This window comes from Stegastes partitus, unplaced genomic scaffold (genome assembly GCF_000690725.1).
Source record: "Stegastes partitus isolate 25-593 unplaced genomic scaffold, Stegastes_partitus-1.0.2 Scaffold1483, whole genome shotgun sequence".
NCBI classification, from domain to species: Eukaryota; Metazoa; Chordata; class Actinopteri; family Pomacentridae; genus Stegastes; species Stegastes partitus.
Window position 1 is genome coordinate 85,224 of NW_007579214.1, and position 17,926 is coordinate 103,149.

Genomic DNA, 17,926 nt, shown 5'->3' on the forward strand with positions numbered 1-17,926 from the left:
CACAAACTCAAAATGTCCCAGTCTGTTTAAATGCGCTATAATACTCACATTTACAGTAGTAATATTTTATGTGCTTGCTTCATCAGTATCTGTGCTGTACATAAAGCTAAAGCTCACCTGGTGTCGGAGGTGTTTGCTGTAGTCTCTGCTGATGGCTGTGCTGCTGCTCCAGCTGTGACTCCAGACTGAACTCCTTTATCAGCGGCCTCACTGGTCTCAGCAGGCAGCTACACAGGTAGGAACATGTCAATAAATGCACCGTTTTAATCAGTGTGTTTAAAGCTGTTCCCCTGATTACAAAAAGACCGTTTTAATCACTTGTATCCAGCAGTATCTAACTGTGCAGATGATTTTAGCTTCTGATGTCTCTGCCACCAAACCAACACAGTGGAGGTGTAACATTTGACAAAAGGAGAGAACGTGAACCAACACTGTAGTTCACCATTCTGTTGGTTTGTTATATCGACTCTGTACTAGGCAGGACAAACTTCCCCCGTGGGCAGCACGATGGTGCAGTGGTTAGCACTGTCACCTAGAAGGTCCTGGGTCGAAGTCTGAGTATTGACAATAGAAGATTGGTGGCATCACATTATACAGCCAAACTAAGAGCCAAGCCTAATCAGAGTGGCTTCAATTTGCAAAGCAACTACAAGACACATGTAACAGAAGTAAAAAGTACAATATTTCCAAATGAAATATGGTAAAGCAGAAGTATAAAGTTGATTAACGTGGAAATAAAAGCCAGCTACCATCTGCATGTATAGATGCCAGCAGTGGGAAGTGAGAAAACACGTCTTCTGTAATGTGATGAACAGACCCAGTCCTGACATCATGCATGGACACAAGTGGGCCTCAACTGTTTATCTGAGTGAGTCCGTGATACATGTTAGTTACACCGGGACCACAGGGCTAAAGGTGGTGACAGAAAGTCCACAAAAAAAGGATATAACAGCCTCCTACAGAACAATTTCATGTCACAACAACCCCTAAACAACCTGCTAAAAAAGAAAAACACACAAAAACTTTTAATCCTCGCCTGGAATATTTTAGGATCTTTGAATATGCAAATATTGATCATTTTAAAAGTGAACTATTTTTTATTGAGGAAGTTAAACAATTGATTTTTGGGATTTTCTAAGATCCCATTTTATAACCACTGACTATGACTTAATAGACAATATTACGTTTTATTGTTCAAGTTGCAACACTAAGGATGCATATATTTAACTGACTAACCTAAAGGCAGACAAAACACATTTGGGTGTTTTGTCATTGAAAATAAAGTGTTTAAAGTGAACTACAATCATTTGCACAAACACAGATTCTAATTTCGTGTGACTTTCTTTTTTTTTTTTTTACATTTTGTCGGTGAATTACATTTTTGACTCCTGTGGTAAAATGTCGCTTATAACCACTGACCTCAGTGAGTTTCATGTCTGAATATCTCACCACAGGCTTTTGCACAGATAAATGTGAATAAATGTGATCCCAGTGTGAGAGTGTCTCTACCTACCAGCAGGCACAAAGTACACACAAGAAAAGTGACAAGTCAAATCTGAAGGAGCACTTCAAGTCAAAAGTCAGGTGATTTCCACACACAGTGTCACAGCTGCACAGCATGCTCATGCAGCAACGAAGAGTGAATTAGAAGAGCTACAGCACTATAATAACACAAAGACACACACTCACACCACAACACACAGCTTCAGCTATGCCCAGAGACCCTGTTACTGACCTGAGAGTGATAGATGTAGGAGGAGCGAGGGCTACGTATAAAATCCAAAATAAAGGCAGCGTCCTGTCAGCATACAGGAAGAACACAACCCAGATCAAACACACAAAGCCCAGCAACAGGAACAGAAAACAGACGCATGGAGAAAATGCAGATGGAAGGAGGGAAACTAGAGCCAAAGCTCCACACCGAAGCACCAGCAAAGAAGAAATACATGATCAAGGTATTTGCTGCTGGAAAAAATAAAATAAAATTGATGTATCTGCAAAAGCCAAATACCTGAAGCAGAACGACGTACTCTGATCCACTCACACACATAAAAAAACGCTCACCTTGCGGGGACTGTCTACATATGTGGAAGCTGTGGCAACACTTGAGGAGTCACTGACTGCTGCTGAGGGCTTTGACTGCTGCTGCTCTTCTAGTGTCCTGACAGAAGGCAGAAAGAAGATGCAGTGATGATTCAGATTCATGGTTTCAGTGCAAAGAACATTAGGGGAACACTCACTTCTGGTTCTGCTCCATCTCCAGCAGGGCTGATAAAGCTGATGTGCCTTTCTTCCCTTGAGGTGGTGGTACAGGTTCAGTAGGATACGGAGGGAGAGGACTGGTCACCTGCAGGCCTTTCATCGGTGTGCCTTTCTGCTACACGAGAAACACAGAGAAAATTTTGAGTCTGTTCCGTCTGAAATCATCAACATTTCCGAACAATTTCTGCTCGACCATCTCTGATCTGCCTGACATATTTACAGTATAAAATATATATATTTAAAAAAGATATTTGTGAAATTTTAGCTTGATATATGAAATACTTTTTGCAGGTGTTTCTGTTACACAAATGTTTAAGCCAAGGTGATCCTCACCCTGATGATCCTGTCAGATCGATGACGTCGCCGAATGCGGTTGAGACCTTCCAGGAATCGAATGAAGCCGTCCAGTAAGACCCAGTCCCCGCTGCCAGCCATCCCAGCACCAGCTCCCTCCCCATACACGTCCCAGTGACCCTCCCCATCCGCCACCCGCCGAGCCCCTCCGGCTGGCAGCAGGAGGAAGCGAGTCCTCCAGAACTTCAACGAGTCAATCAAGCTGGGGAACAAGAGGAAAAGTAGAACATAGTAACTGACTAATAGTGCCTATTGAAAGTATTCACCGCCGTGGACTTTTATTGCTTTTCAACATTAAAATGCGGTCAATTTAATTTGGGCTAGAATTTACAAAAAAAGATCCTTTTATGTCAACATCAAAACAGATTTCTACAAAGTAATGTCAATTAAATAAAAATATAAAAGAGGTTAGTGTCTAGTAGCTGCTGCTTTGACCGCAATTACAGCATTGAGCCTTTATGTTGTGGTCTCAATCAGTCTTCTGGACGTTGCAATTTTACCCAGTTGTACTCAAACTCTGTCAGGTTGCACAGAGCTCATGAGTGAACAGGACTTGTTAAAAATCCAGCCACGTATTCTCAACTGGATTGAGATGTGAACATCTAGAACATTCCCCTTGTTGTCTTTAAATTATTTCTGTGTATACTGGGCTGTATGCTTCAGGTCACTGTCTGGCTAGAAGACAAGTCTTCTACCAAGTGGCAGCTTTTCTTGCAGACTGGACCAGACTTGTCTTCCAGGATTTCTATACACTTTCCTGCATTCCTTTTTAATCTATTACTCTCTTACAAGATTTCCAGGGCCTGCTGCTGAGAGGCATCCCCACATCAGGATACCGCCACCACCGTGCTTCACAGTGGGGATGGTTTGAGGACGGCCGGCTCGAGGTAGATTTAAACATGTGCTGTATTCCTTCTATTTTCAATGACGGGTTTAACTGTACTCCAGGGGATATTTAGTGACTTGGAAATAATCTTGGTTCCCTCCCTTGTCTCATGCATTTTATATTTTTGATGAATTTACATTACTTTGCAAAAATCTGTTTTCATTTAGACATGAAAGAGCCTTTTTGTGTAAACAAATGTCAAAAAACTGACCATGATTCAATGTCGAAAAGTAATAATAAGCAAAAACCTCCAAGGGGGTCAATACTTTTTACAGGCTCTGTAGACGTTTGTTCTTTTTTTAGGGTTATTTAAACATTAAAGATACAAAAATGAAACAGTTAAATCTGAATGTACAAAGTATGCAAGAGTGTAAAAGCAGAATGACATTAACTGACCAAAGGTGAGGATACTTTATGATATAGTTTATATGTATCATAGCATTATAGCATGTGCGTAGGACCAAACTCATTCAACCTGTGTAAAGAATCCTACAGTATTTACCGAGAAGAATGCGATTGACGGGCTCGTCAGTGTGTAAATGTGTGTACTCTGTGAATGTGACTGTGTGCACCTGAAGTCCTCTGAGCCGGCAGAGCAGATGTACTGATCCAGGTAGTTCCACTTGTATTCCTCCAGTCTCTCATGTCCAAACTCCACCCAGCAGGAAACAAACTGAGCATCAGAGTGCGGAGGACAAAGGCTGTAGCTGTACTGGATCTGAGCCGACTCATACGGATACCTGAACACACACATGACGCGACAGGATCATGAAATAGGAATTTCTTTTGCTTCTAAGTACTTTGTCTGTGCACATTTGTTAACACACTTATTAACATAGTAACAGTAAAGAACAGTATTCCTTTATTGACATCACCCATCACATTCCAAATGTGTTCTTCTAACTTGATTTTAAACTGAATGTTAATTATCATTATGAAGTACTTTTTCTTACAGTTACTCCAATGCAGACCTTTTCATAATTCCTGTTTTCTTTCATTGACAAATTCAAAAGCACCATTTGGGTAAAAGATTGGGAATCACTGCACTAGAAGACACACACACACATATGGTCGATTTGATGTGGCACGAACACCGACTTTGTGTTTGCATATTTGTGTTGGATGCTGTCAGGTGCACTCACTTTGGTAGGTAGCGAGTCACAGTGATTATCTTGTCTTTGAGGCAGACTTTATGGAAAGTTCGGCCCATGCTGAGCCAGTATACCGTCTCTTCTTCCTCTGCCCGACGCAGAGACACCAGACCTGAAAACACAAGAGGAAATAAGGAGTCTACGATAACAAAACGCACGTTGAAGTTTCCCACAATCATCTCTTGAAGAGGGAAGAGACACTACAGCTGAAACTTCCCACAGAGTCACAAACAGTTCTCACTAATTACCGTCACATGCTTGTGGTTATTGTAACGCGCTCACAGAGAAAAGTGTGAGCATGGCTAGCATTTTTTGGTCGAGCATGGACAGACAGCAGTAGCAGCGGTGATTATGGACAAAGATTTTTAGAGCACTCATCAGCTTGAAGTCATGGGACCTGTTTCCTTTTTTCTAGATGTGGTGAAGCAGCCAAAATTTCCAGACGAGGGCATGTTTGTGTGACCTTCTGGTTTCCATAGTGGCAACTGTCCTTGATAACTGCTTGTGTGCTCATAGAAGCAGGACCAAGGTTTCTGATTTAACTATAAGAGATTCCCTCTTTAGTGCCAACTAGTGCTAGTTGGATGTATTCTGTTTTGCCATTTTAAAACTCCAGTCCTGTTTTTAAATGATAGGATTCATCAGCGTCATCACAAACGATTTCCTCATCATGAGGAGCATCACGTGCATCTTCATTTGCAGAGCAGATGTCATCGAAATCCTTCAATCGCAAAGAAAATGCTGTTCTGCATTAAACCTATAACCCAGGTGCTGCACCATAATGATACAGTGACAATAAGCTTCAATAACATGTTTCTTCATGATTGTGTCTGTATTTATTTATTGTAACAAGGACACAACACCACGTTCATAAGGTCAAACTGAAAGAAATAGAACAATCAATGTTTCAGTATCCAGTAAAAAACTGTCATCTACTTTAGGTCAAACCTTAAAATCATTTTTTACTTGAGAACATCTTAAAGGCAAAAAGTGTGAGGATTGGCAAAAGGTTAAGTGTTTAATTGCATAAAATGAATGATTCAGACAGGCGAAAGATTTGAAGTCAGCAATTGAGGGACACTATTCTTTTGTTTGTAAGTTATTCTACTATTTTCATCTTCTTCCTTTCCAGATGCAGACTAATTTTGCTTGCTCATATCTCCAAAGGTGCCTCCAATAGTAGTTCCTTGTGTGTTTACTCATTATAAAAATTAAGGTCAGTTAAAAGAAAAGACAGAAATCATATGAAACATTCATTCACCTCTGGAGTAAAGAGGGCTGCTGCCGAGGGGCGTGGCCACAGCCGGCTGCGTTTTCCTGTTATTTGGCTGAACAATGATTTGGTATCCTTGCATCAACCTCTGACAGATGAACTCCTCAAACACCTGACATGCACTCATCACTGGAGCTTCATCTTCTCGCCTGAGGAAGAGACAAAAACACAAAAAGACAGAACTTAGTAGTTTTTTTTTATGTGTAGTATGTTTTCACCAGATTTGTTTTTTTCCCTCGTGGTGATGTTGCTGTTGTCTTCATCTGCAAAGTGAACAGCTTCCAGAGAGCGCAGGAAAATGGAAAAGGAATTTTGGTTCAAAAAAATCTGTCAGGAGCAACGTTGTAGGTCCGACTTCTGGCCTCTCCACTCTGGTTGAAGCCACAAATGAATTTCTCTCATCAGGTTTGTGTTGGTTAGATGGTAACAGAACACTGTTTTACTCAACCTGAAACACTTAAAGTGAGAAGAACAAACCCATCCCATCACCTCTGTTTGTTGGGTGACATGAGCTGGCTGCAGGCTCAAAGGTGATGGGCTATAGACAGTTTTATTCCATGAGAGTACTTCAAAAAGTTCTTTGTCTCAGAAAACATTACAGGAGAAAGACTGTTCTTGATTTATTTTAGTCTTCTTTAATGTTAATGCATTTGATCGGATGATGCTCGCGCTGAAGGTCACATTTTGAGCCTCCACATACTCGTCAGGTGCATGGGGCAACCTGGTCTACCAGCATCAAGCACCCCTCTTATATGCTTGTTAACATACTCTATTTTGACTTTAATACTGTAAATACCAGCACAATTTTGCCCCTTATTTATTCTACCAGCATGATTTGCATGTTACTTTGCACACTATTTTGAAACATTCGTGTCATCTGCAAAGCGTTACTGCCCTCCTCTGTTAAAATAAAAACAGGTCCAAACCGTCTTTCATTCCACAAGCCATCAATTTTTAAAATATGGACGGGAAATAAGATCCAGCTGGTCTGGCCATAACGTGTGAAATGTGGAGATATTGTTTTGAGGTGTTTGTGTTTGTGGGCTACCTCAGAGTGAAATGCCATTTGAGTGTTTTCTGCTGCAAACCAATTTCCCCACAGGGACAAATAAACGTCTGTCTATCATTTCCTTGTTTTTCTTAAATCTAACATGTGTGAGCTGAATACCTTGAATTTTTCCAGGGGGATGAATAAAGTATTTGTCCATTCATTCATCTATCCATCTATTCTATCTATGCATCTTTTTTAAATATATTTGGTTACTTCTGGAATGTGAGTGTGCTTGGTTGTCTGTCTCTAAGTGTGGCCCTGTGATAGACTGGTGACCTGTCCAGGGTGTCCCCTGCCTTCGTCGGCTGGGATAGGCTCCAGCCCCCCCGCGACCCTAGTGAGGATTAAGCGGTGTATAGATAATGGATGGATGGATGGTTGCTTCTGCCACCAGTGCTGTGTGGGCGAGTGCCGTGTCCTGGTGCAACAGCATGTAAGCTCGAAGTGTTCCTCTCCTTTTTTGTTTGATTGCAAGAAATGACGACAAACGTTTTAGTTTTTGTGGACAGTCACATAAGGCTTTAAGATATACAGTTACGCCGTAAAATGGAAGTTATGCTTCTAGTTTCCCAAGGAGGTTGAGAACTTTTTGAAGGAACCTTGTGAAGACAGAATGAAGTCTACCTCTCCAGGTCACTGTGCGGCAGCAGGTCATAGCAGCCTTCAGTGTAGTCGTTCTGCAGCGTCTGGCGGTCGGGGAAGTAGTCGGTGGTGAGGGGGAGGCAGGCCGGTGTGGTCAGAGACTTCCAGTCCACCCCCACCGTGCAGCAGAAGCTGGGCACTGTCGGGGGCGCAGACAGCAGCAGGGCTTCACACACGCACACACACACAGAAACAAAAAAATCCCCAAGGCAAAGACAAATACATGTACCCAGAGTGGAGAAGTACATGTGTGTTGGGGGCAGGGATGGAGAGGAAGCACAGTGGAGCAGGAGGGAGGGTGGGGGCGGGGGGTGAGAAATGAAAGGGAGGGAGAAGATGAAGATGGGGGAGACAGAGTGATGGTGAAGGTGCAAACGACAAACACATAAAGTAGAAGAGAGAGGAAGAAAAAACAAGAAAAGAGTTACTATTACTGGCCTTGTCAGCCCTGCTGGTGATTCCTGAGGAGCTGCAGCGGAGCAGTGATCAGACATGCAGATTGTGGCGCTGTGACAGTCAGTCTGTGATCAGCAGCACTCGCAAGAAAGTGAAAATGTGTCCTGAGCTCAGCAAGGGTGTGAACTGTGAAGTGACTGATTTAAGCAGAGAAATCACATCATGCAAACATACAGATCGGTGAGCAAACTCGTGACTAAAGCTACTGTGTGAAAGAAAGACATTTCTCTGACAGAGGGATCAAATTTACAGTCAATTAAGAATGTATACCATTCACGCTGCCATGCAGATGTGGGATATTTACACAAGGCTTGTTGAATGCAAACAGGTCATGGTGTAGGAGAATTAAGAGGGTGAATTAATTAAAGCATTTTACACCTGCTAACACCTTATCGTAAAGATTAAAAGGAAGAGACCCAGAGAGAGAGAGAGAGAGAGAGAGAAAAGTGAGACAGAGAAAAGTGAGGATAAAGAGGGAGGAGGAGGAGGAGAGGGTAACCCCAAACCACATGACCTGTAAGCCTTTCTTGTACTTGCGAACCCTGGAGACGCCCAGTGGAGAAACCTGCCTGCCAAAGCTGAATAAGCCCTCACAGGTTAAAGGCACCTCTGACGGTTTATTGCCATCATCAGCTGGGTGATCAAAACCATCATCCTGATTCTGAGGCACAGCTACATGATCATTTGTCAGACGTGTCAAATGAAAAGTGTTTGTTTCTATTGGAGTTAGGGGACTCACTTGGATCGGTACCGCCAGCAGAAAAGTCTTGAAATGAGGAGCCACGGTTGGTGAGAGTTCCTGTACCGAGTTCACAGTTAGAACAAAAAAAAGAGAAGCACAGTTACATGATTCAGGATTCAGCAACTAAAAGTTCATCCTAACAGTTAGTTGTGCTTCAGATTGCTATATAACCTTAAATAGAGATTTTTATGGAGTTTTGCACTAAGATTATGAGCTAGTGTAAACTCAAAATCATCAGGTTGGTGCTCTTCTGCATTTTTCTTTACGTGGTCAACAAATTCCAAAACCCAAACCAACAATGTGTGAATCCTGTCTTGTCTCCCCTGTTTATAGTGCACAGACAAAAACTCATTGGTTCTCACTGAAGACATAAATTAACTGAATCACAGCAACCTAAAGTGTGTATTGATGATAATGTTTCTAATAGTTTTGGAACCATATTGAAGCTCTATGGCACAGATTTCAGCTTTTGCATACATACAATATTAGCTAATAGGTCCTTTAATTGTTGGTTTGGTTCTGCATGTGTGTTTTGTTGACTGTAAGAAAAAAAACATAGATCAAGCCTCCACTGATACTGATGCCTGTGTCTTTATTTTTTAATTGGAAAAATGTCAAAGCAGCTAACCTGACACAAGTGTGGTGGTACAGCTAAGCTATAGTGGTTTAAAGCTGGATTAAAAGAGCAAAAATATAAAAAAGTGTGTAGATATATGCAGTCATATCACCACTGTTGCTGCTGCTTGGGCTTCCATGGAACTCCTCCATCCCTCCACCGATGTAAAGGCCGTTCTCTCCTGCGTGCCTGGAGGTCGTTCGCCTTATATGAAGACACAAACAACAAGTATTCATCTCACCGTCTCATGTTGCTTCAGGGTGACATTGTTTATAAAGGAGAGGTTTGTTCCTTGTGGTGGGTGTTTCTAACCTCCCGGTGGCCTCGTGGTAGGCCAGCTCCAGCAGCTCGGCGGAGGTGTGGGCCGGATCTCTCTGCTGGCTGCCCTGCAGTTCAGCCATGTTCTGTCTGGTCTGGTGATGGATCTGGATGGCCTCCCCAGAGGGACCTGAAGAACAGTGATGCTCTCATGATTAGATGAGTGTCAGAAACACAACTGCAAACTCTGGCTCGTAATTCTTTACAGTAGGAGTTATGTATGAGTCATCTTGGCACTTAGTAACTTTAAACTGGAAAAAACACCTGACGATGTGGGTGATTTCAGACAACAATAAAATACAAAAAATATTATTTAAAAATAGCTTTGAATTAGTCAGGTTAACCTCCACAAATAATACCACTGTAGAGCCACAATATTTATTTTATTAAGGTTAAGTTCTGTCATTTTTATTACTGTAGAGTCCAGCTATATAATTACATTAGTTATTCTAATCTTCATAATTAATAACACTGTAGCTCATATCTTTTTTGTGGACCTTAACACATTCAGTAACACTACAGGGTCTTAACTGCAATGTTTAGTCTTGTTAAGTTACATCTATAACATCAATCAATCTTTTTAACTGGAAGACATTTTGTCATAGCAGCTGTTGTCTTAGATATGCTGTATAAAGACGTTCTCTTGACTTGACTTAACTATTTCATCTTGTTTATGTTACATGTTTGCAAACTTATTTATTGGATGAATTGGTTTTCATTATTTGTCTAATTTGACATTTGCTTTATTGTAAAGTACTTTATCTCTTGAAACAATGAATGCGTTCAACACATTTCTTAATTTATCCTTTGGTTAGTATATTTTGGACAGATGGTGGTGAAAAAAAAAAAGGAAAGACTTTTTCCTAAAGACTGTGTCACCTCACCGACAGGGAAGGTGTGCATCCAGCGCCGGCGGTTGGAGGTGAGCTTCATGGGCATCCTGGATGGGGTGAAGGGGTTAATGAGCGCTCTCTGAGGGGTGTAGCCTCCTGGACGGATGTGCAGGGTGGACTCAGCACTGCCCACAGTGAACCTGCCCGGGGCGCTGGAGTCCCGCTGAGAGTCCATCATCTTCTCTAATAACTCTGGACAACACAATGAGAATGCAAGACAAAAGGAATGGCATGGAGAAGGTGAAGATATCAAACCACCTTACAGTCTTTAAAGATCTGCAGCAGCTACCTCTGGTGCTGGTGTATCCCAAAGAGCTGCTGACTTCATACTGAGCAGGAGGCATGCGGGGGATCAGCAGCATGTTGGACACAGGACCCAGACTATCATCAGAGGCCAGGCTACGCTGCTCCTCAGGACCTCCTGAACGAACAGGAGGGGAGGCGCCGATGCCTGCGCTGACGTCCACCGAGCCCCAGCTCTTCCTCCCGCTTGTTTCTTTATCTCGACCCATCCTGAAAGACAAGAGGGCTGAAGGTCTTCAAGGTTCACAAGAGAGGACATCTCTGTTCTCCAGTGTGTTCAATCAAGTGTAGCGAAGTGGTCTGTCAACAGTCAAATACCTAAAGTTGGTGCTCCTCTGAATTCGTGAAGGACCTGGAAGTCGAAACACCTGAGCATCGTAGGCGTCGTAGTCCACCTGAATCGGCAGGCTGTTGTCTGAGTCCTTTGGTGCACAGAGAGCTGGAGGACGTCATGAAGTCAGTACCTGAATTACACTTCACATAACTAAAGGTAGACTATGGAGATATCAATCAAAACTTACTGTGCTCTTTGCTGCTCTTGAATTTTTCAGCATGAAGCTACAAAATAATTGACATTTGAATGAGATGTTCAAACAAACAAGACGCGAATTTGTGAAATGAAGCAACAGCGCTGCAAGAAGTGTGAATGTACCTTACGACCAGCCAGTTTGATTCGAGGGGTGAAGGAGCTGCAAGAGTTCTGACTTTTGGAGGTGTAGAAGCTGTAAGAAGATACAAATAAGATACAGAGCAATCAATTCCACCTTTAGATTTACAGTTGTAATGAGAAATATTCAATGCTAAAGGTTTACACTAAGGTTTTCTGATGATGTGGAGTTTTCATACATTTCATCTACATGAGTGACCTTATAAAGTAAATTGTACTTCAGGCTACGAACAATGAATTTGCTTCAGCTGTGATGCAGGTACAAATACTGTCTATGAATGTGTATGTAGCCAAAATGGCAAAGATAAAGGAGCTGTGCTAAAGCTGAGGGAAGACAAGAATTCACAACAGCACAAAAAATAGCTTCAAAAAACATTTCTAACACACTTCAAGTTCCAAGAGCCGGTTCAGCATTATATGTTGTTTAAAACTTCTGGTACAGCAGTAAACCTTCCTTAGAGTGAAAGAAAGAGCTCAACTTCTTCAAGCGGAATAAGACGATGTGCAATCAATCTAAATTAACGCTGTGGAGAATTTTAATTATAAACCTTTTGGGAGAAATTATTTATCTTTAGGAGCACCAGTAAGCTCAACAATATCTTCTCAAAAACCTCTCACATGCTTAAATGAGCTATCTTTGACTGTTGAGCTAAACTTCAGTTGTTTTTATTACATTGTATTCACATTACGTGAGTGATGGTAATGAGGTTGAGTAACTGTGAATGCAGCTGTAATATGAAATAATCTTTCTCCTCATCAGTCAGCTGTCTTGCCTGTGGTTGATCCAGTGAGGCAGGTTGTAGTCGTCTCCCACACGAGAGTCCCCGGGTGTCGTCCTGTTGTGTAGCTAAAGGGGAAACAATGGAGACTGTCAGTAACTAATGAACATGTAACCTGATGCCTAATGACAGTCTGAACGTGTTACCTTAAATAATGGCACAGCATGTAGAGGCTGCTCCCCCATACACACCAAGTCCACACCGATACCTAAAGAGGGACAAGTATGCGTAACCGACACCTTAATCTTCCTACAACAAACCCCTCATTTTTAGTGAGTGACAAGATTGCGTTTGTATCTTCACACTCACCGTTGTCAATCATACGCTGCTTGGTGAGAATCATAAGCAGACGGTCGACTTCGAACACCCCGACACCGGGTGTGATGACCACCGACATCTGGCCGGTGCGGTCGAAGTTACGGTTGATGTAGTGCTTATCGAACACTGAAAGAGACGTACTGGCAATCAGCTTTTCTTCTTTAAAAGTTTTTTTTTTAAAAAAATAGTAACAGATACTTGGCCTTACTAGCCTTTGATGTTAAAGAGCAGATTCACAGTTTGACAAGTGAAGATCCTTTTTTTTTTTTTTGGTAACGCTTTTAATAGAGCTATTTTAATGACCGGTATAGACAGAAGGAGTAATTAAGTCAAGTTAACATTCTGTCAGTGTTCATACAGTACATACAATACTTTCTAAAATGTGCTACTCAGGCTCACTTTGCAGTCTCGAATAATGTCCCTCCACAGGACTATCTCATTCACACGACATGAGTAATAGCCAATAAATACTGAAAAATAAATGTTGAAAAGTTTCCTTATATTTTAACAGATGCTAAACAAAGGCACCAACAAAGTTTTTTTTGTTGAAGTTTGTGGTATTTTAAACAACAACCTATGGGTCGACCCAGACTACTTACCATTGAAGGAAAGGTTAATGGCCTCTAGATAGTTTCCCTGAGCAGCAGTGGAGTTATAACCCACAGGAAAACCATCTGACATGAAAAGAAATGAACACAAGATTTTGGTTAGAAAAGGAGCCTGATGCAAAAATCCATTAGCCTGAAAAAATTGCTCAAGTTATTCACTACCTGCTTCTTTCAGTCGCACCAGCACAGGATACTGGATGAAGAGCTTCTTTATGGTGACCAGCAATGACGTCCACTCGTCCCGTCTCTCATTCTGAGCCACAACCCTGAATGCAAAACAGTCAAAAGCCAACATGATCCAGTCTGTCATTTCTCTGAGCTCCAGGCATGTTAGCATGTTAGCATGTTTACCTGTAAAAGTCTTCATAGAAGCGTCCCTCGTGATCCTGTCTGATCGAACTTCTCAAAATCTCTGGAAATTCCTCTGAGGGGAACAATAATTCACACATTGGCTCTTCTAGCACTGCTGTAGTATTTTTTTTTTTTTTTGTCATAACTCATTGTGATGATGAATAAACAGACTCACCTATAGTTTTTGCACTGTAGAATGTACGTGAGAAAAGTACAACTGTCACCTCATGACTGCAGTTCTTCTCCTGTTACAACATTAAACAGAATTTATGTTTAAGCTTGAATAAAAAGGGTGTGATAAGCGTTACAATACGGGCAAATCAGAGGAAAACACAAACCTTCCACTTGGTGAAAAGGTCAGACAGGAAACCGTTTACAGCTTTCTCAAAGTAGAGATCACCTAAAAAACAAAACATATAAACAGCTTAACAAATGAAACGTTCACCTCTTGAGAAGCACCGTATGGTAAAGAACTTTTCCTGACTAACCATAGATGTCAAAGTCCCACATCTCACAGCTCATCTGGATGAAGATGTAGACCATGGCAGACGTGGATCTGAACACCACCTGTGCAACAAGATCACATGATGCTTCAGAGATATTTAGGACTCCAACATAACCAAATACAACTGTGACAATTTGATAGGAAGCATACATAAGTGCTTGCTGTCTAATTCATTTCTTCCGTTCTCAAGAATGCATTTAAATTTCAAATTTCCTTTAATTTATTGCTAAAAAAAAGAGATGAGAACAACCAATAAATTGACAATATAATAATAATGGAAATGGTTGGAAGCTGTTCTACTAGTAAAAAACACACTTTTAATTTTTGTATGAAGGTCTGGAGTTCCATGATCATTTTCACACTCAGTGTCAGTAAAATTCTGTTAAAAGTTGGCAAAGGTGCTTTATTTGTTTATTTATTTTATGAATTATGAATCCACTCATAATGAGGGCTAATTAATGAGCAGTCAGTACTGGCTGATCAGTGAAACCAGCCACTGTTTCTTGATAAACCACTCACCCTGGTATCTTCACTGATGTACCCACAGGTCACTTTCTCTCCCTTCACCCAGAGTTCACTGGCCTGAGCTCTGGAGAATTTAAAACATCATAAACATGCATGACACAAAACTTATGTCACATCTATATAAGGTTCAGCACCACAACTGGCCTGTTTGTCTCTTTACTTAACCTTCACCATATGCTTTATGTTTATACCTGCTGATTTACATCACAGTTTACAGCAGGGATCTCCAACTCCGGTCCTCAAATTAATGGATCATTAACAGACTTGTGTAGAACTTGACAACAAGTTATTGGAGATCCATTTATTTGAGTCAGGTGTGTTGCAGTACGGAAACGTCTAAAACCTGCAGGACAGTAGCTCATGAGGACCGGAGCTGGAGATCCCTCGTTTACAGCAAATTGAAGTCACTGTCAGTGCCCTTATGCAGATGTAATGTACCTGATTCCTGCAAACTCCACCTTCTGGGTCACATAAGCACATGTGCTCACCTGAAATACAGAACATAAGAGTCAAATTCTCAATCGCATTCAATATTACACTGAGATAAATCATTCACGGGACCCACCAGACTCTTCTTCAGCCTCCACATGTCTCCTCTGCCGATGTACTGGTCCTTGAACGTCAGCTCCACCAGGTCCAGCGTTACATCCTGTGAAGGAAAATATTAAAAGATTCTGTTCCTTCAACATCTGGAGGAGCTGCAGAGTTCTCAGAGTGAGCATACCTTCGGGTCAACAATGTTAACGGTAACATCCTGGTAAGCACGCAGCTTGAAGGCTTGTGCTACAGTCTGGTCCACACTGATCGTCTCTGTGTAAGGACAAGATATCCATCATGGAGGCAAAGTATCAGGAAACCTTTGCATTGACTTAAGAATACAATATCAGAACATTTAAAATTAATGAATATTTGTCAATTTATGCTCTACAATAAAGGAAATGGACAAAATAACAGAAACTCTATTATTTATTTAAAATTAAATACAGTAAAATCACCAAACAAATTCTAAAAATGACCACAAAGTTGGTCTGCATCTCTACCACAGAGACAAGCAACACTGAACATCATGAACACTCATTATTCTGAGATCTGTGGGCTGCCAACTAATGTTTCATAACTATATTTATGTCAATTATTTTCTTAATTTGTTAACACAATTTTAGTCAATATAAAGACATAATATCATGAAACATTAACATTTTCTGATGTCTAAAGCCCAGAGTTTAGTATCACAAAAGACAAAGACGAAAGAAAAGAGAAGAAAATCAGCAAATCCTTGCATTTATAAACAGGGAATAAGGTCACATTAATCAAAAGCTTGATGCTTGATTTTACAGAAATCTACAAATCAGTAAATTGAGTAATTATCTCAGGTCTGTACTCTTTCTGTGTTATTTTATCCTGCTGTGTACAGTTGCAGCAACAAGCAGCTCTTTGTTGGGATGTGCAGATAAATTGCGTTTAATTTGATGAAGCTGAACTGAATTCCTGAATATACAGCAAACATGCTGCTGCCTTACATTGCAATACATTTACCTTTCTGCAGATCCTCTTTTAAGCTCTTCACTTGCAGCAAGAGAGGGCTGAGAATTTTAAAGGAGAAATGCCATGTTATATTACATCAGTTAAACTGTGTAAAAAAAAAAGAAAAGATATCTCCACCACAGTGACAGTGTCTCGTTATGTAAGCTCACCTGTATTCGTCTGTGGGATGTGCGATCTCAATTATGTCCCCCAGACTGACTTGAGGGAAAACTTTTGGGTTGACAACCAACTCATCATCTATTTAAAGGAAAAGTCCATTTGAAAAACAATGCAACAAAAATTCAGTCTTTCACAAAAGAGACAGAAATTGAGAATGCATGCTGCTGCATTGCAAATGTCTGCTTACCGCTTCCACCAAAACCTTTCTTGTGCAGCACAAGCTTGTAGGACTTGGAATTGGTCTTCATGATGAACTAGCTGAGAAACAAATACATTAGTTTATTAGTGACTTCTTAAAGTTGCAAGCAAACTATCACAGGGGCGCCATGTGAACGTATTTGTTCTCCTGCATTGTCTTGTCATTCCTAAACTCAGATACCCTTGTGCAATATCACTTAAAGTGCAAATGACTCAAATTATATCACCTCTTTATAATTGCATTATTTCTGAATTACATTAAAAATACAGGTTCCAGTGAAGAAAGTTAATGCAAAACGAAACTGAAATGACCTATAAACACCACAACTTTCTCAGTTTGGGATCTATGGGCTGTGTGTATGTGCATGTCTGCCTCATAGCTCCACATGTAAAAGAATTGAAAAAAAATCTGATTGCTAGAATCAACAAAAGATGAAAACTGACACAGAAAGAACGCAGACTAACTAAAGACTTGCAGAAACACAGTTGCAGCAGTACCCAGATGGTGCAGAATGAGACACAATACCACTAATCAGAGCTGCAATGGTCATCTTCCTGCAGTAATGCCACGTTGAATGTACTGCTTGTAAGAGCTCCAAACAACAAGTGGACTTAACATTTTATACAGGGGTATCAGTGGAAATAAGACTTTCTGATATTGTCCAGTGATTTAATAAATTATGTTGTATGCTCTAATATTGTAATGCTGCGACATACTTAATTCATTAATTATTTTCTTGCAGTTTTCTTCTGGAGCTACTTATCGAAACGTTGCTCTTCAACTGATATAAAGTTGTTGACACTGATGCAGCACTTTTTCCCATGATGCCCCACAGTGAGCTGCCAGACAGGTTCTCAAAGGTACCGTTAAGTCTCTCTATACCCATCTACACAACTACAATACGTACATTCAAAACGTCCATAGATATTAAAACAATTGTAGCAGTTATTTAATAAAAACAGAAGTATGAAGAAGCAGTACCTGAACTGTCCTCCAGCAGTTCAAACTCCTAGCAGCTCAAACTGCTCTGTGCTGTTGACATTAGCTCGCCTAGCATGGGGCTAATTTGAGACAGCTTACAGCTAACTAGGTAACTAAATCCATTAGTTCCAACGCTACAATAAGTACTTGCACTGAAGACGTATCCACATAACTTATATAAGTTAGAAGCACTGTTCTAGGTGCACAAACAAAGCGGTTTGTTAGCTAACTAGCTAACACTAGTTTCACTTCCTCCAAAACATGGAAACGTGTGCTGTGATTGGTTCGCTGCCGATCAAAGAGTATCTTAGCAAAGCAAGAGGTTTCATTCCGCGTATTTCC

The 17,926-nt window shown here is 40.9% G+C and overlaps 1 protein-coding gene across 1 annotated transcript in view; it reads right to left on the minus strand.

The window, feature by feature from the left end:
- depdc5 (DEP domain containing 5, GATOR1 subcomplex subunit) overlaps positions 1 to 17,851 on the minus strand; it is a 26,781-nt gene extending 8,930 nt beyond the window's left edge. The window contains 34 exon segments of the mRNA XM_008299960.1: positions 79 to 227; positions 1,736 to 1,798; positions 2,065 to 2,161; positions 2,241 to 2,377; positions 2,596 to 2,818; positions 4,075 to 4,242; positions 4,645 to 4,765; positions 5,915 to 6,075; positions 7,602 to 7,785; positions 8,815 to 8,874; positions 9,546 to 9,637; positions 9,746 to 9,881; positions 10,636 to 10,836; positions 10,934 to 11,157; positions 11,266 to 11,386; positions 11,469 to 11,505; positions 11,600 to 11,669; positions 12,388 to 12,461; positions 12,540 to 12,601; positions 12,703 to 12,837; positions 13,311 to 13,385; positions 13,482 to 13,585; positions 13,671 to 13,743; positions 13,846 to 13,915; positions 14,009 to 14,070; positions 14,159 to 14,237; positions 14,695 to 14,764; positions 15,139 to 15,188; positions 15,266 to 15,349; positions 15,425 to 15,510; positions 16,237 to 16,283; positions 16,395 to 16,482; positions 16,592 to 16,662; positions 17,585 to 17,851. Of these exon segments, the coding sequence (XP_008298182.1) occupies positions 79 to 227; positions 1,736 to 1,798; positions 2,065 to 2,161; positions 2,241 to 2,377; positions 2,596 to 2,818; positions 4,075 to 4,242; positions 4,645 to 4,765; positions 5,915 to 6,075; positions 7,602 to 7,785; positions 8,815 to 8,874; positions 9,546 to 9,637; positions 9,746 to 9,881; positions 10,636 to 10,836; positions 10,934 to 11,157; positions 11,266 to 11,386; positions 11,469 to 11,505; positions 11,600 to 11,669; positions 12,388 to 12,461; positions 12,540 to 12,601; positions 12,703 to 12,837; positions 13,311 to 13,385; positions 13,482 to 13,585; positions 13,671 to 13,743; positions 13,846 to 13,915; positions 14,009 to 14,070; positions 14,159 to 14,237; positions 14,695 to 14,764; positions 15,139 to 15,188; positions 15,266 to 15,349; positions 15,425 to 15,510; positions 16,237 to 16,283; positions 16,395 to 16,482; positions 16,592 to 16,652 (3,464 nt within the window). The 5' untranslated portion in view covers positions 16,653 to 16,662; positions 17,585 to 17,851.
- Positions 17,852 to 17,926: the final 75 nt, after the last annotated feature.